This window comes from Myotis nattereri, assembly GCF_964212035.1.
Source record: "Myotis nattereri genome assembly, chromosome: 15".
Taxonomy (NCBI): domain Eukaryota; kingdom Metazoa; phylum Chordata; class Mammalia; order Chiroptera; family Vespertilionidae; genus Myotis; species Myotis nattereri.
Window position 1 is genome coordinate 41040115 of NC_138090.1, and position 23481 is coordinate 41063595.

The window sequence follows — 23481 nt, forward strand, 5'->3', positions numbered from 1 at the left end:
CAACCTCTTTGATATAGCTGACAAACTTACCCAAATTAAATTCTAAATGATGTCCTTTAGATCTCTAGTTAACTTTGAACTTTGTCGTAGAGTCCCTGAGATATCTCAAAGATTTGTTCTCTCTCCATATACAAGGATATATGTTACATGGATAGCATTGTCAAATAAGTGATGTTAAACCTCCTTAGATTACATTTGTGTGGGTATTAATGTGTTCTAGAAATTGTATAAAAATTTTGAAATTCTGATATATCTTGGTACAAGGCTGTTACTAATAATACTAGTTATTATCTTAGAAAGTTGTGTGTTACAGAAATAAGCAAATTTCCTTGTCAATTTCACTGTACTCTCATGAGATCTTTAACCATATAGAATATAATTGTTAAGAGCAAATAAGTATTTTTGTCACTTACAGTTATTGTCTTACTTTGATGCTTTCACAAATATGTTTCATTTTCAGAGCAATTCTTGGAAAGGATTCTGATATTACTCTAGAATACAGGATTCTAATAAACTTTTATATCATACCATTGAACAGGATAAGAATTTGCAGAACTCTAATGAAGAAACTGATGGCTTCATAAAACTGCTAATAAAAGATCAATAATAATTAATTACATGGAACTAAATTAACTAATGAAGATAATGGAATCTAATGAACAAAATAAACAAACAAAAGAAAAACAATATCATAGATAGAGAGAACAGAATGACTGCTATCAGAGGGGAGAGGAGCTGGTGACTGGGTAAAAAAGTGAAGGGATCAAGCAGAAACAAAAACAAAACAAAACCTCATGGACAACAGTATGGTGATTGCCAGAGGAAAGGGGGTGGAGGAAGTATAAGGGAAAAAGGGGATATAAATGGTGACAGAAGGAGGCTTGACTTTGGCTGGTATACACACAATATAAGATGATGTATTATAGAATTTTACACTTGAAACCAGTGTCACCTCCAATAAATTCTATTAAAATTTTTAAAAGGAAAAATGATAATTAAAACTGTTATGACTTTTCTTTGAAATAGTTCTGCTTAATTTATTCAATTTCCAGCTATAAGAACTGTTTTTCTCCTAAGCTACCTATGACGTAGTGCAATTTGGTAAATTATACCTTTGTACGCAGAGTTGAAACATTTATCTTTTTCTCTCTACTGGCTATATTATTCAAGCCTTTGACTGAAATGTCGTATTTGAAAGAGACAGGCATAGACTCAGATATAACATACAGCTCTAAGGAACTAAGATTGATTTATGGAAGCCAATAAAGCCTACTTGGAAAATTCAGCCTAGTACCTTTCTTTTTTTTTTTTTTTTAATATATTTTATTGATTTTTTTACAGAGAGGAAGGGAGAGGGACAGAGAGCCAGAAACATCTATGGGAGAGAAACATTGATCAGCCGCCTCCTGCACATCTCCCACTGGGGATGTGCCCGCAACCAAGGCACATGCCCTTGACCGGAATCGAACCCGACACCCTTCAGTCCGCAGGCCGACGCCCCATGCACTGAGCCAAACCGGCCAGGGCCAGCCTAGTACCTTTCTTACAGAGTTCCCGGCAGCCTTACCAGATGAGTAAGAAAGGTCCTGCCCTGCGCAGGCACAGGAACCTCGGGATATTTTGGGGACCTTGAAAAGAGAGGCATTTACCCAAATCTATAGGCACTGCAGGCAGAGCCTGATGGCAAGTCCTTGCTTGACTTTCCTGGTCTGAAGAGACCTTTACAAGTCAATCTGAAGATTCCTTGTGAAAGTTTCTAGCAAGACACATTCAAACTATAGATGTTGATTATTCTTGCTACACCTGTGTCAAGAACAGGCCAAGCTCATTAAAACTAGATTTATTTTACAAACAAATTAGCCTGAATTTGGCTATTTTTGGTAAAAATAGGGGTGATTTTAGAGAGAAAAATGATGTTTCAGTAACATGCCTTTGGGGATATCAAATTCTACTGCTATCTGTTATCTTTTGAGGTTTTCTTTTCTACCTGTAAAATGTACTAGACCCTGAATTCTAGTGTCCTCCAATACCTACTATGATTTTCTGAATTAATATTTCCAATTTTTCTCTCACTTTTCTGACTTGGAATCATTATGAACTAAAATTCTCTTTTTCCTGAAGTCCTGCAAACTAAAGCTAAATGACTTCATATTAACTGAAGGAAATCACCACAGTAGCCCTTGAATGGGCAATCTTTGTGCCACTCAGAAAGATAACAGACATTCAAACTGCAGACCAGGGAAATCTATCAGAGTCCCTGCCTGCCTTTATCCCAGCTGAAGAGGACTTGAGCCGAGATCTGGATCTCTGCTTGACTGATGGCCTTCAGAACACAGAACCTGAGATTACAGTCTTCTCCAATCATTAATTATTATTTTTGTTTTTCTCCACAGAGATGCCTCTTATAAAATACCTTATTTCTTGTACCATAAAACCTAACTTTGGTGGGCCACCTCACCACTTTCTGAACTGAGATACAGCTATTTAACTGAACTCATCTGTTCTCAGAACTAAGAGATTGGTTTGATGAGCTGGAGCAATCTATTGGCCCAACTTCTGGAATGTGAAACTTTTCAGAAAGTTTCAAAGGCGGGATTGAAGGAGTTCAGACCAGCCTCCCCAGAATATGCTACTTCGGTATGTAGATTATTTTGACCTAACGGCAATAAGACCCTGCAGGCTCAGGAGAGACTTCTACCCTCCTTCTCCCTTAACTTCCTAGAAGAATTTTAATTAGGGGCTTGCCCATAATGTGTTATTACCAGAGATCACTTTTTATGACCTATCTGTATAGTAGAGAAAATACCTAATTACTAAAAATCTGCTCTTTTTTATCAACCTATGAATTATCTTCCTCTCCTCTGAAGACCCAGGTCACTTACCATATTCTTTAGCTCAGGATGACATATACATGTCATTTTACTTTCCGTCTCTGAAACTCTCATATATGTGGGGGCCCCATGCATACGTATGTAATTAAATTTGTTCACGTTCTCTTGTGACTATGTCTCGTGTAAATTTAATTATTAGATGAGCCAAAGGAACCTAAAGGACTAGAGGGAAATATTTCCTCCGCCCAAAGGTCCATAACAATGTGCTCAAAAAAGTTACCTATAAAATGACCTGCAGGCTCTTGGGAAGGCCTTTTGAACTACTTACTAAGCTGTGGGGTAATTGTCCCTTCCTAATGAACGCATCAAGAAAGAAATCAATGGCTTCTTTGTGGAGAAGTCCTGCCTGATATTTCATAACTTGGGTAATGATAGGTAGATAGAAATTCATTCAACACTAAGGTACGCCTTTTTTTTTTTTTTTTTTTAACTGAAAATGAGTTCTGGCCAGAACCGATTTGGCTCAGTGGATAGAGCGTCGGCCTGCAGACTGAAAGGTCCCAGGTTCGATTCGGGTCAAGGGCATGTACCTTGGTTGCGGGCACATCCCCAGTAGGGGGCGTGCAGGAGGCAGCTGATCGATGTTTCTCTCTCATGGATGTTTCTGGCTCTCTATCCCTCTCCCTTCCTCTCTGTAAAAAATCAATAAAATGTATTTTTTTTAAAAAAAATGAGTTCTGGCTGGAACTGAAATCATATCCTGCTGTTCCACTGATTTAGTATGTGCTCCTATATAAGTCACTTCCCCACTCTGGGCCTTAAATTTCTTACCTGTAAAATAAAGGGGTTTGATGAGATGAGAGTTTCTCCAAGTCTGATCTGCAGACCATCAGCATGAGATTCAATCAAGGGATGTTTAATTAATTGGAAATCAGCAATAAGTTACAAATAATCAAGTTCTTTGCCAACCTAAGTGTTTCTGTCAAAAGCCATGTGTTTCATAGACTAAAAAATGCTCTCTAACAGGCAGGTAGTTCTGGTGGTAGTGGTGTTAGCAGGGTGGAGGGATTAAGCAAAAAAGGGCGGTAAAAGAGAGAGAACTCATGGACATGGACAACAGCGTGTTGATAGCAGATGGGGCAGGCTGGTGGGTGGAGGTGGAAGAGGGGGTAAATGATAATGGATAAAATAATAAATAAATAAATAAATAAATAAATAAATAAATAACACATTTGATTAAAGAAAAAAATGCTCTGTGAATGATTATGTTTTGTGCCTGGATCAGCATAAAGCACCTTATAATCACCCAAGTGTTTTTGCAAAGAGTGTTTCATAAGGAAAAAGTACCTTCTAAAACATAAGGTGCTTCATTAAATAAAAAATATTTTGTAAACTGTAAGTACCTCCTCAACTTCAAAGAGCTTTGTCAGCAGCAAAGCTTTAGTGTAAGTTGCAAATACTTACAGGGGTAGACTTTATATTTTTCATACTGATCTCAGGACAGAAGTTGTCTATCTTCACCCATCACCTAACCAACTTCCAGTTTGGCTGCAGAGACACTCACCCACCCTCACACCCTCCCATGCTAAGCCCAGCTTACCTAAGACATCGGGGTTCTTAAGAAGGAGTAGAAGGGCACAGCAGAGGGTGATGCTGGAGACCTCTGTACCAGCAAAGAACAGCTGGACCACCGTGAGGAGAAGACTTTTATGGTGGAACTCAAGCTCAGGGTCAGAGCTCTCCTGGGGCAGTGATGGAGAATTCTTAACATCACCCCTTGCAAAGATTTCCAGTTTCTGGGTCTATTCTACTTGCCCAACCCCATGTTACTCTATGCCAGTTTTTCTATTCTTATTTTCTTTTTTTCTCTATTCAAGGCCAACAATATGGAAGAAGGGTTGGCTCTGGAGCTAGACTACCAGGGTTCAAACACAGGTCCTACCATTTATTAACTATGTGTCTTTGAGCAAGAATCTGACCTCTATGAACCTTAGTTTATCATCTGGGGTTGTTTTGATATTATGTACGTAAGTGCTCAATAAATGTGAGGGATTAATATTTTGTTGTTATTATCTTCTCTGTCCTTGGGTATCTTTGCTCCCCTGACTGGCCCTTGCAGCTATCATTATATGGGTGATATTGAAAATATTTAATAACCTGTTTGGCATTAGACCAATTAGAAGAACATCTGCCTCCAAATAATCAGAACTGACATGGGCCTCAAACCAATCAGAACAAACGTAGGTCTATGAACCATCAAAGGGAGATGGGCCTCTTACCAATCAAAACACAAATGGGGCCCTGGTCAGTTTGGCTCAGGGGTTAGAGTGTCGGCCCAAGGACCGAAGGGTCTCAGGTTCTATTTCCAGTTAAGGGCGTGCACTTCGTTTGCAGTCTTGATCCCCAGCCCTGGTCAGGACAAGTGCAGGAGGCAACCAATCAATGTTTCTCTCCCCACCCCCTTTTCCTTTCCCTCCACGCTCTCTAAAAAAAAAAAAAAAAAAAAAAAAAAAAAAAAAAAAAAAAAAAAAAAATCAATGGAAAAAATATCCTCAAGTGAGTTTAAAAACACAAAAACACAAATGGGTCTCTGACCAATCAAAATGAGGGTGGGAGAGCAGAGTCTTAAAGGTCCTTTGCAATGGGGGGGGGGGGGAGAGAGACATATGTACTACTATTTGTAATACTTTAAACAATAAAATAAATTTTTTTAAAAAAAGGTCCTTTGCTGGGCCAGGTGTTAATTCTTTAGTTGCTACCTCTTAACAGGCATTCATGGAGGGGAATCTAGAGAGGGTCAAGAAAAAATGGGGTGTGGGAGCAGAGGATTGGGTGAGCAGTGGCTTTCTTACAAATATTAGGGAAGTATTTCAATACAGTATTAAAAAAACACAAGCATCATACTTTAACACACAAGTTCAGTGTCAGTAGTGTGTCCATCACTCTCTTTCCTGCCAACCCACACCCAATCCAGCAGAGTCCTTGCCTTGTCCATGAGGAGCAGGAAGGAATCGATGAGTCCTCTGGGGCACTGGGGTCCAGCGTTTTCCAGTGCATCTCAATGACCTCAGTGACAAAATCTTCCACTTCTTGAATGAGACTATACAAGCGAGTGTGGGTGCCAAGGAAGTGTTTCAAGATGCCAGAGAAAAATTCAAACATCTACAGGAAAGCCAGAACCTGTTCTAGTCTCTAGGCTGGTGCTGTGGGTGTTGCAGTTATGACTGCATCTGAAGGGCACCTCTCACCCCCTGGGCTTGCAGAATGTGCCTCCCAGCTGAAGAGACAATACCCTCTCTGATATGTGAACAGCTATACCCTTCCCCAGTCACTCTTATAGTTGCCGAGATTTCCTCTTTCAGAGTCTACCCTTGTAGAAGGCCTGATTGCTATCCCCAGTCAGACTCAATGCCTCACCTGGCAGGGTGCAGGGGATGAAGTGTGTGCACAGAACACCAACTTCTGATGCAGTCTTGTTTTGCTGCTTAGGACAAAAAGCATCGGATCCCTTGCCAAGCTCCACTCACCTCAATTGGTGGCCACCATGGAATCTTTGGCCTTACCTGGCTGTACAAAGAGCTGATAACGGTGAAGACTTCATTCAGTAAATTTAGCAGCTGTAAGAATCTAGGGTCCTGGTCATTAAAGCGCTCTCCAAAAACGACGGAGCTGCTGGAGGGGTGGGGACTTTACTGCACACTCTGATTTGATGATAAGCACTCATGCATGCATCAACAGTAAGGATTTTCATATAAAAACAAAGACAATGGAGCAGATGATGTTGGCTATGATGGAGTTAAAGAGGGAGTTGGGATCCAGATAGGGCCCTGGGGATGAGAGATCTGTCATGAGTGGTTCCCTTCTGGGTGGCTCTGGCCTGGCTGGTACTCTCTTAGTATGTGTGATTGTTGTTGTTGTTGTTGGTGGTGGTGGTGGTGGTGGTGGTGGTGGTGTGTGTGTGTGTGTGTGTGTGTGTGTGTGTTCTATTTCTCTGGTTTAGCCTGTCTTTCACTGGCCTCTACATCTCAACTTTTTTTCTGAGAATTTTCCCTCTGTAACTCTTGTTTTCCTTGGTCTCTTCATCTGACTTTCTGTGTCTGTCTCTGGTCTTCTCTCTGACTCTCCTTTGAGACCAAGCCCCTTCTCCATGATTTCCCTTTTCAGTGCCTCCAGTGTTCCTTGTCCTTGGCCTCACTGACACTGAGTGTCCCAGACTCGATTTCTATCTTTACCTTTTTCTTTCTAGGGCTTTTCCTTGCAGTGTCTGATTCTAGATTGATCTTTCTCAGCATACTCAGGTTTTCTCTCTTGCTTTCTTCCTCTCTCTCCTCTGCTTCTTCTTACTCTCCCTCTGTCCTTCCCAGTCTCTGTCTCTCTTCGTCTTTCTCATTCTTTTTCTCTTTCTCTGTCTCTAAGCCTGTTCCTGAATCTCTGTGTGGCTGTGTCTGGATCCTTCTCCATCAGTCGTGTTCTCTCCTCCCTCTGTGTCCCCATCTCACCCACCTCTGTCTGTCCCTCCATCCCCTGTCCTGACCAGTGCATACCCTGGGATTTCCACAGCTCCTCCACCAGACGCTGAGTCTCATTCTGAATTAGCTTCTCAATGCTCTGCTTCCCCATCCCAAAATCCCTCATGGTGGTTAGAGAGAATCACCTAAGGGTCTTCCAAGACTTTCCACTGGCGAAAACCACACCTGATTGATGGTGCATGCAGGGAAGGTTTTAGGCTGCATAGAATATTCCCTTGTCCTCTCCCCAGGCCCCACCCATCCCCACTCACCAATACCCTGGAAGATGGGATCAACAATAGAAATGTACCCTCGGCCAGAGAAAGCCTCAGCCTGATCCAACAGAGCCTCCTTCAGCACCTCTTACCTACACAGGATGATGACAGGCTGGGGCCCCAGGTAGACCATGAAGACATCACCATATTTATCCTGCAGCTGTGTGGGCAGGGTCAAGATCTCACTCCCTAACTCAAGAGAAGGGTCTCCATCTTCACACCCACATCATACTTCCAGTGTAGCCTAGACCTGGCTGGCTGCAGCCCCATTGGGAAGAAGGCACACTTGCATTCCATGGCCCCCAACCCTCCCATGCAGCCCTCACCCCAAGTGTCCTCCTCTCTCGGCTTTTCCAAACCCTCCCAGCTTCTATTTGAGGAGTTGCAGAGGCTCCCCACATCTGAGCTCTAGTCCCTCCCAAACCAGGACCACAGCTCAAAGTCTCCAGTCTGTCAGAATTTCTCCCTCCAGTCTCCCTTTTCTACATTCCTACTCAGGAATTCCAGAAGCTTCTCTAGTGGGCATATTGGCCAGATTATGGCTGAAAGAAACCAATCCCCAGGATGGCCTGAGAAGTCCAATCCTAAAATTGGCCCCAAATTGCCTTGCTGCCTGTGAGCTCCTCCTGTCCACCCCTCCGCATCTCACTGCCTGGAAGGACTTGAGAGGCACTTGTGGTCTATTTGCAAAATGTTCCCCAGGAAGGGCAGAGGCCGGGGTCCAGGAGGGAGGTGGCCCCAGAAGGTGTGGTGGCCCCAGATTAGCAAGAAGACTATAAGGATGATGAGGAGCAGGCCAGTCCGGAACGCCATGCTCCTTGCTGTGCCTGCCTTCCATTCCGCTGTTTCTCTTAAATGGTAGGTTGCCCTGTGTATTGTTTCTTCTGTGCTTAGTGGGAGAGAGTATGCCAGAAATCTACCTTGACAGAACTCCTTGTAACTCACCAGAGGCAACAGGGAACCCAAAGGTGGCAGATGTTGCAGAGGCCAGGAAGTCTAGCATCTTGATTGGATCCCAAAGCTTCCTTCCCATGGATGGCCTGAGGTACCTTGGTGGGGAGTGCCCTTGAATGAAGAGCACCTCCCTCAAGAAAGGGTGGTATGCCAGCTGGTGGAACAGGTGATAAGGTCTGAGCTCTGGGTCCAAACTGTCTGGGTTCAAATTCAGGTGAAAGCTGTTTCATGGTTTTTGCACTGCAAGTGTGGCTCTCAACCCATTTTGTCAGCGGGTAGCATTGCATCTGAGGGATTGAGTATAGCTGGCAGGTCCAAAATAGGAGCATCTTGTGCCCATGGGACAGGGACATGTTCGAGGCATCAGAACAAAGTAAGATTGGAGGACATGTGATCTGAGGGGAGGAAATTAGCTCCATGTTGGTACTTTTGGAGGATTGTCTGAGCTAACCATTCATTCATTCCTTCATTCATTCATTTCTGAGCAAATATTTTTAACACCTGTCATATGCCACACAGCGTTCTTTGTGCTGAGAGAACAGTGATGAACAAGACAACGGGTTTGCTTTCATGGAGCTGGCATTGAGGTGAAGTAGAAATTTTCACCTTCTGGAAATATTCCTAGTGCCCTGAAAATAAATGAGTCACACATAAAGTGGCATGGATCACCACCTGACCTGAGGTGTCAGGTTTTGGATGTTTATTTGAGTCTCAGTGCGTTTGAAGAGGTATATCGGGGAATCCAAGGCACCAGTTTATAACCACACAGGTCAGGAGGCCCTGGGCTGAGGAGGCCCTTTTATATTGAAAAGGAAAGGGAAAGGCAGTAAAATGAGGAGACAGCTGGACAATGGCAGGGCACAACTACAGTCTATAATGTGGATGAACCTCAAAAATATCATGCTAAGTGAAAGAAGCCATTCACAAAAGACCACATATTATGTGATTTCATTATATGCATTATGCAGAAGAGGCAAATCCAGAAAGCAATTACACTAGTAAAAATGGTTGATTTTTTTGTCTCTGAGTTTCAGATTAATTTAAAAATATATGGGTGGGAGGAGCTTTGATAGTTTGTGTTCTAGAGACACAGAGACTGAGTGTGAATCTTGCACCTGCACTCACTAACCATGTGACCTCAGACAACTGATGCCATTGCCCCGCCTCTGTGTTCTCATGTGTACAATGGACACAATCATTGTACCCACCACATGGGGCTATTGGGAGTAGTATTCAAGCAAGATCATGTATGTACAGATCATGGAGCACAAGGAGTTGTTAAATGGAGGCTGTGGTTGTTCTAAGGAAGGGAGAAGTCACTCAGGGTAAGCAGTGGCCAGGAGGCAGAACTGCAGAGAGATCCTCAGATGAGTTTACCCTTTCAGCCTCCAATTTCTATATATACACCACTTCTGGAATTCTATTAACAGAGGAAAGAAGAACACCTCCTTGAGTCTTTAGAAGAGCTGCAGCATGATGGAAGGAGGCAGACTGCAGAATGGACATTCTCGTGGAGGTGGCAACCAAGGAGGAAGAAGGAGACTGGCTTGTAGCAGATCTCTCAGATGCAGAACATGGGTAGAGTCAGGCAACATTCCTGCAGAGGTGGGAATACTTCATGACCCTGGGATCCTTTGATCTCCTTCCTTCAACCCCCTCAGCGGGACAGGAATCGGATCTGGTACACTGGGGGCAGCTTGCCCACTCCACACTCCCGGGGTGTGAGGTCTATGTCCTCAGGGGCCACGGGACTGGCCACGGAGAAATTCTGGAGGATGGTGGTGAAGAAGAGGAATAATTCTGCACGAGCGATACCTTCGCCAAGACAAATGCGCTTCCCTGTGGGCACAGAAAATCAACAATGTGGACCTGGAGTGGATGCATATTCGTGTGTGTGTGTGTGTGTGTGTGTGTGTGTGTGTGTGTGTTTAAAATATATTTTTATTGATTTCAAATAGAGGAAGGAAGAAGGGAGAGGAGAGAGAGATAGAAACATCAATGATGAGAGAGAATCATTGATCAGCTGCCTCCTGCACAGCCCCTACTAGGGATCAAGCCCACAACCTGGGCATGTGCCTGACCAGGAATCAAACCGTGACCTCCTGGTTCATAGGTCAATGCTCAGCCGCCTGCTGGGCTGGATGCATATTCTTTGCCCAAAGTCCAGACACCTGTGTCCATTGCAACTGGTTTGGATGGGACTAGCCTTTCACTTGCAATTCAGGGTAGACTGTTAGGGTGTCCCCAAACCTCTAAAACCAGGTGCAAATCTTTGATGTATATCTTTCCAGGGAAGATTGTAGCTTTTGTTAGATTTCCAAAGGTTCGGTTGACCTCACAGAGTCTAAGGACTATCATTGGGTTGGATGTGTGTATGTGTGTGCATGCGCACCTCCACATGTGTAGATGTGGGCATAGTTCTGACAACATTTGGAGAATTGTTAATATTTGTAAAAATTCTTAGAAAAGCTCTGGATGGTGTGGCTCAGTGATTAGAGTGTTTGCCTTCACACTGAAGGGTCCAAGATTTGATTCCTTGTCAAGGGCATATACCTGGGTTGCAGTCAGGGCACGTTCAGGAGGCAACCAATCAATGTGTCTCTTTCACATTGATGTTTCTCTCTCTCTCTCTCCCTCTCCCTCCCTCCCCCACTCCCTTGCACTCTCTCTAAAAATCAATGGAAAAAAATAACCTCAGGTGAGGATTAACAAAATGAAAGAATTATTCAAAGAGCTTCTGGTTCACACTAAAGATCCTATAGATGTAGACGGTACTTGGTGTGTTTTTTCAGGTATGTGTGGTGGAGACTGTGGGGTGAATGTCTGGCACTGCATGTGATTTTCTATCTCTGGGTTGTTTTATTTATTGATTTATTTTCATTTACAGTTGGCATTCAATATTCTTTTATATTAGTTTCAAGTCTACCGCACTATGAGTCTACTATACAACTGACACCACACATAGGTATTTCAATATTATTGACTATATTCCATAAACCGTAATTTGCATCCCTGTGACTATTCTGTAACTACCAATTTGTACTTCTAACTCCCTTCACCTTTTCACCCAGTCCCCCAAGCCTCCTTGCCTCTGGTAACCATCAGTTTGTTCTTTGTTTCTTTGAGTATGTTTCTGTTTCCTTTCTTATCTCTGTTTTGTTTCTTATCTCAGTTTTAAGAAAAAAAAAACATATTGTACATAAACTTGTGAATGGGATTTATGTATGTGAGGTAGGTGTATGGCTTCCATCAGATTCTCAGAAGTGTACACCCGCCCCCCCCCAATAGGTTATAAACCACTGGCTTGGAGAGAAATGAGGGCAAAGGTATCCAGAAAGGTCAGGCAGACACCAAGAGTCTCCTCCATTAATTCATTGGTTCCTAATCTGCAAGATGACCACCTTGAAAAGGCCATTTCAAGGATGGGTTTCTAGGCATTTCCTAAACCTTTCAAGTTATTGGACATTGTGCCTGTGTGGAGGTATCTGGGGAAGGGTTCACATTTTTTAGCACACCTAGAAGTTAGGACACATGAGCAAAAAATCTTCAGGGCAGGGTTCTGGCATGGTTCCTCTCCTGTAACTGGCTCCATGACCCACCTCATTCTAGAAGAGCCTGTTATCTAGAGTCCTTCCATCCTTGGGCTGTCCTTTGGACCCTTCAGTAGACATTTGTCTCTAACTCCTCTTTGGTTAAGTTTGTATTTCTTTCTGCCCATGGCAGCTAGCTGTTTTGTTTTGTTTTCTGTCTTCACATCCTGACAGATAATGTTTCTCTGTCTACGTGACTTGTCTGATGCATTATCTTCAGCCTCCAGTAAAGCACTGGGCTCAGAGTATACTGCTCAACAGATATCTTATACCGAGATATAGAGAGGTTAACATACTTTCCCAAGGTCCAGCATACCAAGGTGTGCCACTGGGCTGTGACCTCACCTTTTAAACCTCTTCTAGGGTTGTAGTGCATATGGGATGGGATAATGAAAGTAAAGCAGCTGGCATGTACTAACTGCTCAATAAACAAAAGCCTCTCCTTGATGTCTCAAGGAGGTGAAGACACCTGCACTCTGGTGTCTGGGAAGTGAGTGCAGATCCAGCTTACCTAGGGAGAAGGGTATAAAAGCTTCATTCTTCTTCAGTGCCCCATTGGCATCCAGAAAGTGGTTAGGGTTGAAGGTGTCTGGTGTGTCAAAGTAACGTGAGTCAAAGAGAGCAGAGTTCAGGATGGGATATACTTCAGTGTTCTGAGGAATGATCACAAGATACAAAATATTGTCATTCCCTTCACCACCCCACCCTGAAAACACAACATGAAACAAGAAGCCCTAGTGATAAAACAAGAGGTCAAGTTTGGAGATTCAGAGAACCCAGGCTCCCACACAGGAGAGATGTGGTTGCCTGGCTGGCCTCACCTTTGGGATGATGTACCCTCGGAATTTAGTGTCTTTGATGACCACGTGGGGCACACCCATAGGAATCAGGTCTCCAAATCTCTGAATCTCGTGGATGACTGCTTCAGTGTATGGCATTTTGGCCCGGTCATCAAGGGCTGGAGGGCGATGTGAGCCAATCACCTGATCAATCTCCTTGTGGACTTTCTCTGCATAGAAGAGTGAACCTTGTTTAAAGGAGCATTTCAGCCCGGCCGGCATAGCTCAGTGGTTGAGAGTTGACCTATGAACCAGGGGGTTATGGTTCAATTCCTAGTTAGAGAATATGCCGGGTTGCAGGCACGATCCCCAGTGAGGGGTGTGCAGGAGACAGCAGATCAATGATTCTCTCTCATCATTGATGTTTCTGTCTCTCTCTCCCTCTCCCTTCCTCTCTGAAATCAATAAAAGTGTATTTAATAATAATAATAATAATAATAATAATAATAGACATTTCAGTAGGGACACTGCTTTCTATGGGCCAATGAGTCAGGAAAAACTTATAGGTCCTAGCTGATTTGGCTCTGTGGATAGAGCCTGTGGACTGAAGGGTCCCTAGTTTAATTCCTGTGAAGGGCACATGCCTGGGTTGCGGGCTCAATCCCTAGTAGGGGGTGTATAGTGCAGGAGGCAGCCAATCAATGATTTCTTCTCCCTTCCTCTCTGAAATCAATAAAATAATAATAATAATTTTTAAAAACTTACAGTAAAGTGTTAAATCATTGACACTTCTCAAAACAATCAGCTTGGGTGGGGGAGCAAAGGGGAAACTAGAAGAATTCTCACTTTTTGAAATCTAATGAATGTTATAGATTCTTTCCCCTACATGCACAGGGAAACACACATACACATGTGTGTGCACACACACACATCACATATCAGATTGAGAACTTGAGGCTCTGCACCTGTCAAAATTTCTTCTCTAAGATGAGTGGGAAATGAACTAATATTTATTGTGTGTATTGTAAATGAGGCACATATTGTGCTAGGTCCTCAGGAATATGACAGTGAAATAGATCAATAGATTAACCCATGAATAATTGGGTAAATAAATGAGTATATCAATCAACCAATCCTATATAATAAAAGGCTAATATACAAATTGACCAAACGGCAGAATGACTGGTCGCTATGATGCACAATGACCACCAGGGGGAAGATGCTCAGTGCAGGAGTTTTCTCTGGTGGTCAGTGTGCTCCCATAAGGGGAGTGCTCCTCAGCCAGAAGCTGGGCTCATGGCTGGCGAGTGCAGCAGCGGTGGGAGCCTCTCCTGCCTCCTTAGCAGTCGGACATCCCTCAGGGGCTCCTGGACTGCAAGAGGGCACAGGCTGGGCTGAGGGACCCTCCCCCCCTGCACAAATTTTGTGCACTGGGCCTCTAGTTCATAAATAAAAAGACTGATGGATGGAAGAACATTATTTAATGGTTGCATGTATTTACTTATCAATCAGTAGATGAATAATTACCAATAGACAAATAAATAAATAAACCTAATCAACCAATAAATTACCTGAATAAATGGATGGCTAGATTTATGGAGGAATAAGGGAATGAATAAATTAGTAGAAAAAGTGATAAATGGATGATGGTTTGATGACAGATGAGTAAATGAAAGATGAATCAGTGAATTGATTGTGTAATTAATAAATGAAGGGATAGAAGAGTTAAGGATGAATTGAAAGACTGATGGAAGGATTAAGAAATGAAAGCTAGTTCATAGAAGAACAGATGGATGCATGCATGAATGAATGAGTGAGCCAATGAATCATGACACATAGTTCATTCAATTAACCATTGTTTCAAAGGTTCAACACATAGGTGAATCAATTAATCCAAATAAAGAATGAAAGTGTATGTTCTTGGGCAAATCATAGATAAAGGAATCTAAGTATACAGATTAAAGCACAGACAGATGAATGGATGGGTGGGTGGATGGATGGATGGATGGGTGGATGGATAAATGAATTTTTAAGTGATCAGTGAAAACAGAACAGATTGACAGATTCTTTATCCATCCATCCAACAGGGCTGGCTTAGTTGGCAGTTCATTAAAACCTGCAGTGTTCCTAATTTCAGAGGAAAATACTGCCTCTCTCATTTAGGCAAGACCCCTACCCCACTTCTGCGGCCAAAAAGGGATCGGAGGACTACCCAGATTGGCTGTCCCCACTCTGCCTACCTGTGATGTGGGGATATTTGAGCATTAGCAGGAATCCATAGCGGAGAGTGGTGCTGGTGGTCTCCGTGCCCGCAAAGAAGAGAGAGAGTACGGTGTTGATGAGGTTCTGGTGGTGGAACTCGCTGTTCGGGTCGGACTTCTCCTGGGTCCAGAGAGGTGGGGTTCATTGGAATCAGGGGAGGCTGGAACCTTGCTGCATGCATGTATCAGGGTCCCCCGCCCCCCACCTATTTCTGGGTCTCTCACACCAGCTGGTCCATTTTACTTTTCTTTGTCCTCTTCATGTCCACCCATATATCCTTATCTCTGTCTCTCTTCACTCTGGCTCTGTTTCAGTCCATCTCAACATCTCTTTGGTGTGCTTGTCTCACTTCCTCTCCCAGCCTCTTTCTGCCTCTGTGGGTCTTTTCAGCTATTGCCCTATTGTTTGTCCCTTGTCCTGTATTTCTCCGATCTCTCTCTCTCTCTCTCTCTCTCTCTCTCTCTCTCTCTCTCTCTCCTCTTCCTCTCCCTTCTTCCCTCCCTCTCTTTATCCATCTCTCTCTGCCTCCTCCCTAGTTTCTCCTTCTTTCATCCCTCCTACCTTTTCCTAATATCCCCTTTGCATCCTCTGTTCTTCCATCATCCTCATTCCCCTCCCTTCTTCTCACTGCCCCCCATCTTTTCCTCCCTCCCCTCCCCTCCCCTTTCATTCCCCTCTCTCAAACCCCACTTTGTCCATGCGGAGCAGGTAGGTATCAATGAAGTCCCGGGGGGCGTTGGGGTCCAGGGTCTCCCTGTGCTTCTCCACACTGTGGCCAATGAAGTCTTTGACTTCCTGCATGTTTCTGTAGATTTGCCTGTGTGTGCCAGGAAAGTACTTCAAGAAGTCAGAGTAGAGCTCAAACACCTGTGGGAGACAAGGGGGCTGTAAGGTCCTCCTGAGGCTGAGCTAGTGGGTCACAGGAAGAGACAACCCTCCTGGGCCCTAATACCGCTGGTAGAGGGGAATCTCTGTCTCCTGTTTCTCTCTCTCTCTCTCTCTCTCTCTCTCTCTCACGCACACACACACACACACACACACACACACATTCTTGTCAACTCTGCCTCTCAGGATCTCTTTAGCTTTGCTCTTTTTTGTCTTGTTTCCTCCTTCTTCTCTCTTTTCCTCTCTTTTCTCTCCCTCTAATTCTCTGACTCTCTGTTTCTGCCTCCTCCATTACTCCTCTTTCTTTCTCTTTGTCTCTCAGGCCTTATCTCACCATCTCTCTCTCCCTCCAGGTGTCTGTGGCCCTGTCTCTCCCTGTTGTCCTGCACATCTTCCAACCTTAAGCTGCATTTCTGGGGCCCCAAAGCAGATCACCCGTTTTCCCTTTCCTGAATGTCCACCTCCTCCCCACCCTCCCTCACCCTCTCCCTGACCTGGCTGGAGAAGGAGCTGATGAGTGCGAAGGACTGGTAGAACATGTCCAGAAGCTTCAGAAAATCAGGGTCTCTGTAGGCAAAGCGTCTTCCAAAGACAATGGAGCAGATGATGTTGGCAGTGATGGAGTGGAAGATCAAGGTGGGGTCCTGGAGGGCTCCTAGGAGTAGGAAGTGGCAGGTCCAGGGACACAGACTCAAATGTCTGGGGAGCACTTGGCAGCTGCCCCATCTCTGTGTAACTGTCCTTCATTGCTCAGTAATGATAAAGAAAATAGGAATAATAACAGCTACCACTCATTAGTCCATATGATATGCCAGGCCCTAGTCTATTATTTTATTTTATTATTTGTTATTGTCACCTGAGGATATTTTTTCCATTGGCTTCATTTTTATATGGAGTGGAGGGGATGGAGGAGAGGCGGGGAGGGGGGGGGAGTGAGAAAGACATATTGATTGGTTGCCTCCCACACATGCCCTGCAACTGAGGTATGTGCCCTTGACCAGAAATGGAACCTGAGACCCTTTAGTATGAGGGTCGATGCTCTAACCATTGAGCACCTGCCAGTGCTATTTTATTTAATTCTCACCTCAACCCTGTAAGGAAGGTATAGTTATGTTATTATCTCCATTTCATAGATGGGCAAACAGAGAAGTTAAGAAATTTGACCAGGATTACCCAGCGACTCAGCTCTAGGGCCAGGATTCAGACCCAGGCAGCCCAGCTACAGAGGCTGTGTGGTTGGTCCGCTCTCAGGCCCCAGTTCTGACTGGGGGAGCAGGTACAATTAAGTCCCAGGGCCAGTGGGAGTGCAATGCAGGTGTTCAATCAATTGCATGTACATTTTTTTTATTGATTATGGCATAAAAGCTCTGTTCCCCCTGCCCCTTTCTGTCTCTCCCCTTACTTCCTTTGTTCACCTCTAGGGGTCTCTGGTCTTCAGAAAATTGTTCTATACTTGTTAACTGATGTCTGCATATGCTAGGCTAGCCCTGTGGAAGGGAGAGTGGGCTGTGAGCTCCCGAGCAACAGATGGTCAGGTCATCCGGTTGGTGCCATCTTCTCTGTGGGTCTCACCCGTCCATCTTCTCTTGTTCCTCTGCAGACCCTTTACTGAGCCTGTCTGTCTGTCTGTCTCACTTTCTCTGCCTTTTCCTTTTTGCCTCACGGGGTCTCTTCCACTCACTCTGTCTCTGTGTGTCTCTCTTTGACTTGGTTCCTCCATCTCTGTCTCTTTCACCTTCTCTGTCTCTCTGTCTGCCTCAGTCTGTTTCCTCCTGTCTTTCTCTTAGTCCCTCTGTCTCTTTTTTTTATTGTTCCTGTGTCTCTGCCTCTGCCTCTCCCTCCAAACCTCTACGTTTATATCTTGCAATCTCTTGAGAAAGGACCCTGTTACCTTTATATCTTATAAACATCAGTTTTAGGGAGAATCTAAAAGCAACCAGAAGTGCTTCTCTGATAGCTCATCCAGCTGCAGAGCAGAAAACCCCACTGCCCTCACTGCCAGTTTGTCAGCAGTTGACTTAAGAAACGGAAAACAGTCCATTGTTTTCCAATGTCTGAAGTTCTTCCTTTTGTCTTTTTGCATTCCTTTATATAAGTACTGTTTTTCCTTTGACAGACACAATTAATCCATGAATCAGTTTCCTTGAGCACAAGTAAATAGCATGCTAATATCTAAATATATGGCCCAGCTGGTTGGCTCAGTGATTGAGTGTCGACCTATGAACTAAGAGGTCATGGTTCAATTCCAGATCAGGGCACATGACCAGGTTTTAGGCTCAATCCCCAGTAGAGGGCGTGCAGATGGCAGCCAATCAATGATTCTCTCTCTCTCTCTCTCTCTCTCTCTCTCTCTCTCTCTCTCTCTCTCTCTCTCTCCCCCCCCTCCCTTCCTCTCTTAAATCAACAAAAATTGTGTGTGTGTGTGTGTGTGTGTGTGTGTGTGTGTGTGTGAGTTAGTATACATCCCACCTCTCTTCTGGTTCCCTGTGTCCCTCTCCTACTCATCTCCATCGGTCTCCATGTACCTTCCTGTGTCCCTGTCCCTCTGACTGACGGTCTATTTGGCTCTGCTTTCTTTATCTCTACTTCTCTTTCTCTGCCCACGTACACCCCTGTCTTTCTGTTGCCGTGTACCCTGATCCTCTCAATTACACCGTCTGTCTTTCCTTACCATCCCCCAGGCTCACCCTGGGATTTCTGAAGCTCCTCCACCAGACACTGCGCCTCCTCCTGAATCCGCTCCTCCACACTCCGCTTGCCCATCCCGAAGTCCCTCATGGTGGCCAGAGAAAATCGCCGAAGAGCCTTCCAGCGTTCCCCGTTGGCAAATACCACACCTGTGGAAGCAGGCATGGGCTGCAGAGGAAGTTGGAAGGAGATTCTGGGTCCCTCTTCACCCCTATTCTGCCTTACCAGATTCACCTTCTGCAATCCCCATCCTCCATTCCCTGTCCCCCCTTTCCCCTGGTGCCTTTCAGGCCCTTACCATATCCTTGAAAGACTTGATCAACAACAGCGATTTTCCCCCGGCCAGAAAAGGCCTCAGCTTGGTCCACCAGGGCTTCTCGGATGGCCTCTGTCCCACATAGTATGACCACAGGCCTTGGCCCCAGGTACAACGTGAAGACATCCCCATATTTGTCTCGGAGCTGCCAAGTATACCCACACCAACAGTGTTAAAACATTACAACACATATAGACTGGTAATTAGCTGGCACCCCAAAACCCTCCATCTGAATCTGCCTTTCTCCTTCCCAGGATCCAGCAACTAAAAGAGTAGCCCATGACCTAGCCAGGGACTGCGTGATTGATTGGTGCCCCGAGTAGTATAGGTGGTTAAATATCTCTAATATCACCCCTGCCCATATCCTTAAGTCTGGCAAGATTTCCCTGGCATCACAACTAAAGGATCATCCTTTTGTGACCCACTTCAACCTGCTGTCTGCATCCTGACAATTTCCCCAGAGAAATACCCTGAACAGCCAGCCCTGTGATAGACAGGAAGAGAAAGGGATGGCCCTCTGGTGGCGATCACGAGATCTGAAAAAATCGTAACATTAGTACAGCCACTTTGGAAACTGCTCAGTGGTATTTACTGAAGCTAAAAGTTCACATGTCTATTCAGTGACTCATCAACTTAATTTCAGGCACATGTCCCAAAAATGTGAGCTTGTGTTCACCAAAACACAGGACAAGGAGACTGAAACCTTATTAATACAATGCTCATCACCATCAATATGTTTCCATACCATGGAATGCTAAACAACAGTGAAAAGAACATGCTACTGCAATACCCCATCTCATCCTCACAGTTTTAAGAGGGACACATTTTTATTGTCACTAGCATTTTACAGAAGAGGAAACTGAGACTCAATGAGTAACAGTTGAATCTGGAACACGAGTTCAAGCCTGAGTCCAGAGGCTTTGGGCACATGTAGGGGAATGGAGGAGAAGCAGTGCCACCTTCACCACCCCGTCCCATCATGACACCCACTAGCTCATTCTCTCTCTCTCTCTCTCTCTCTCTCTCTCTCTCTCTCTCTCTCTCTCTCCTCACAAGGATCATGAACCCCTAGAAGAGCTTTGGGGATCTGAAACTCAAATTTTTGCGATGATGTGTGTGAATATTGGGAGGGAGCATAAAGGTTTAATGAGATTCTCAAAAAATTTAGTGATTCCAAAACTGTTAGGCAGCTTCAGTCTCTGAGGGCACTGGAGAGGAGAGCCCTCCCTGCTGGACCCAAGCTTCCCCTCTGTGAAGTCCCAGCCATGTGGCTGTGGACAGTGCCCTCCCCAAGCTAAGCCTCACTGTCCTTATCTCTAAGATGGGGTTAGCACCTCACCTAGCCCACAGGATTGTTGTGAGACCTGGTGAGTTCCCACAACAATACAGGCAAATCCCAGCCACTTAATTCTGAATGAAGAAACTGAGTCCAGGAATTTATAGGAAAGCATGGTACCCTGTGGTACATTGAAGACAATGAGAACCAAATCACACATACTTGGGGCTTCCACATATGTGATAAAACTCTCTCTGTTAAAAGCAAAGGTAATGACAAGCCCAAGCTTGTGATCACCATGCTAGGGGGGCTGGGAGCAGGGGGGTGCAGCAGGAGTCTGGACTGTAAGACAGGAGGCAGCTGGAAGTTACTGTCAGTGCTCTTGTTCTCCCATTGAGAGGTGAGTTCATGGGGTAGATTACATTACTAATAACTAAATAGGTGACAAGACACAAAGTCATGCCTGGGAAACAGTGATGCAGAGCCCAGTAAATCCTCCATAGCATCAGCTGTTATGGATAGCACATTAATGTGCATTATTGATAAGCCCTCTGTACCTGGCCTCCTGCTCCCTTCCTCCTCCCATTGTCCTGGTGCTGATATGAACCAGTCTTTCCTTTTCTTTTGTTGACAGAGGAGAAACCTATTTGACTAATGACACTGCCCCCTTTTCTCTCTCATCCGGGGAGCAGGCACCCAGGAACTTGACAGAAGGTGGCAAAAGATGTGAAATGCTACACCCAGGCTCATATCCAGACACCTCTTCATCCCCACTTGCTCACTCCAGAGATAGTGGCACACAATTCCCAGTGAACAAGACATCTCTGACTATCTGACCACCATCTACTGTGCTTCAGCTGCCTGCCTCTTCCTCACCAACCTTCACACTCCCCACCCCTGAGCCTGGAAGGGTGCCTTTCTCCTTATAGTAAATGATCCCCAAATACGGAGATGGGAAGTCACTCTCCAACCCATCCATCTGCATCTCACCCTCAGGAAGGATTTGAGTAGGCCACGTCTGTCCATCTGCAGAAGGTTCCCGAAGAAGGGCAGAGGACGGGGTCCTGGCGGAAGATGGCCATGTGTCTTTGGGTGGCCCCTGGCCAGGAGAATCAAGAGTCCTGTGATGAGAGCAAGGAGGAGGAGGACACTGAGCTCCATAGTCCCAGTCTGACTGCCTTCCAACCCACTGCAGTCTCAACTTGGGCCTTTTATACTGATCCTGCCTCCTCACCCAGTTATGTAACTTTATCCATTCCCCGCCTCCCCTCTGACATTGTCCAGGAGCATGAACTTGAGAGAGGTTCTAAAGGGCCCATACTTCCTGTCCAGTAACTTGCTTTCTCCCTACCTCAGCAACCGCTCCCCAGATGTTGGCAGAGACACTGTGGTGGTTACAAAGGTCAGCATGAATGCTCGTGAGAACTCACGTGTTTATTTTGGGGGTACGGGTGAGTATGCACTGTCTACTTGTTGTGGCCTTGTGTGTGTGTTTATGCTTGCATGTCTGCCCATGTCTGCTTGCATTTGTGTGCACTTGTATGATTTTTTTTTTATGTGAAGGGGTATTTGTATTGATGTACATGTGCGAGTGTATTTTGTGTATGAGTCTGCATGTGCTTATGTACATATTTTGCATGTGCACAGGCTTACATGTATTGCTATGGATTCATATGTGAAGGGGTGTTTGCTTTTGCGTGGTGCTGGTGGTATGTGTCCTTGTGTGTGCTTGTGTGTTTGTGCACCTTCTCATCCCTGTGTTTGTAGGGCCTTTGGGTGCTCAGTGCTCAGTGTCTATCTCCAGACCTCTTCCTTCACCCTCCTTTCTGTAGCAGCTACAGATGGGAATGACGAGAGAGACAGAGGGACTGAGACCTGGCTGGGGGCATATTTGGGTCCCTGGATCTCTGGTTGCTCTGACCAGTGCCAGCAGTTCTCTTTATTTCTCTAGCTCTGTCTTCACTCGGAGGATGTTTCTAGGATCCTCTCTGATAATCTGTGTGTGTATGTGCCTATCTCATTATCTCTGTCTCAGTGTCTCTGTTTCCCCCTTTAGACCCTGAACTCCAGAAGTGCAGAGACCTGGTCCAGTTTGATTGATGTCCACGGGGCTGGTGTCCGTCGCTATCATCACTCTGAGCCTCTGGCAGGCTCGGTCCCTACTTGCCAGGTATGTGCTTGAGTATGTGCATGTGCACCTGCCACAGTCTCAGCCTGGCTTTCCACTGCTCTCTGTGTCTTTCCTTTAAAAGGAGATGGGGGGAGATGAGGCAGCATCTTTCCTGCAATGTCAGGCACACCCCTTGCTAGACCGAGGGACCTGACCCTGGCAGTTGAATCATACACCTCTGACCCAGGAGGAGGGGACAGACAATCCTGACCTCTTGAACTCAGGGATGGAAACTGCACTTTCTTAACCTTGGAAAATTGCCACCATGGATGTTCCTGACTCAGATCCTGGCTCCTATGGTGCTGTGTGATTTGGCACTATGCTTAGGTCCTTGTTCCAGACCCAGAAATCACTGATGGGTATGAAGAGCTTTACCCTTTGAGGTGGGTATTTTTTCATCCCACTTTATAGATAAGGAGAGTGAAGCACTGAGAAGTTGAGAGTTTTACCCAAAGTCACACGGTGGGTTAGAGCTACATTATCCAATATGATGGCTGTTAGGATATACTAGTACTACACCTGGCCTCTCCTGTTTGCACATGTTTTCTGAAATATCCTATCTAATAAAGAGGGAATATGCAAATTGATCGTCACGCTGTAACAAGATGGCAGCCCCCACAGCAGAGGCGGGAATCCCATAACACAAGATGGCAGCGCCCAAATCACACCAAAGAGAAGGTGCCTGTGTAAACTGTGAAAAGCACGCCCTTAACGAAATTCAAGAGGTATTCACATTGCATGGAATGAAATGTTCACATTTCAAACTTCAGGACTATCCTTCATTAATGAATACAAGTACATGTGATGAATCATATGAGGGACAACAGGCACAGGTTTTGATAAATTCTCTGAATGATGAACAGTTGGCAGCCTTTCACACTATAACTTCAGCCATCAAAGATCAAACTGTACACCCTAAATCAGGGGTGGGCAAACTTTTTGACTCG

General features: G+C 44.9%; 1 protein-coding gene across 4 annotated transcripts; it reads right to left on the minus strand.

Moving 5' to 3' along the window:
- Positions 1–9227: 9227 nt before the first annotated feature.
- LOC308530216 (cytochrome P450 2B4) lies at positions 9228–21551 on the minus strand. 4 transcript variants are annotated; one of them, XM_081106738.1, is made up of 9 exons: positions 21355–21551; positions 19071–19233; positions 18772–18940; positions 16579–16739; positions 15890–16066; positions 15178–15319; positions 12980–13167; positions 12670–12811; positions 9228–10407 (listed from the first exon to the last, which is right to left on the minus strand). In XM_081106738.1, exons 2-9 carry the CDS (start codon positions 19218–19220, stop codon positions 10226–10228), a joined length of 1311 nt encoding a protein of 436 aa, XP_080962864.1. In that variant the 5' UTR covers positions 19221–19233; positions 21355–21551; the 3' UTR covers positions 9228–10225. The 4 variants fall into 4 exon arrangements, with proteins under 4 accessions (XP_080962864.1, XP_080962861.1, XP_080962862.1 ...); XM_081106735.1 differs by having other exon boundaries at positions 18772–18921; positions 21355–21549; XM_081106736.1 differs by having other exon boundaries at positions 9228–10165; positions 18772–18921; positions 21355–21546.
- Positions 21552–23481: the final 1930 nt, after the last annotated feature.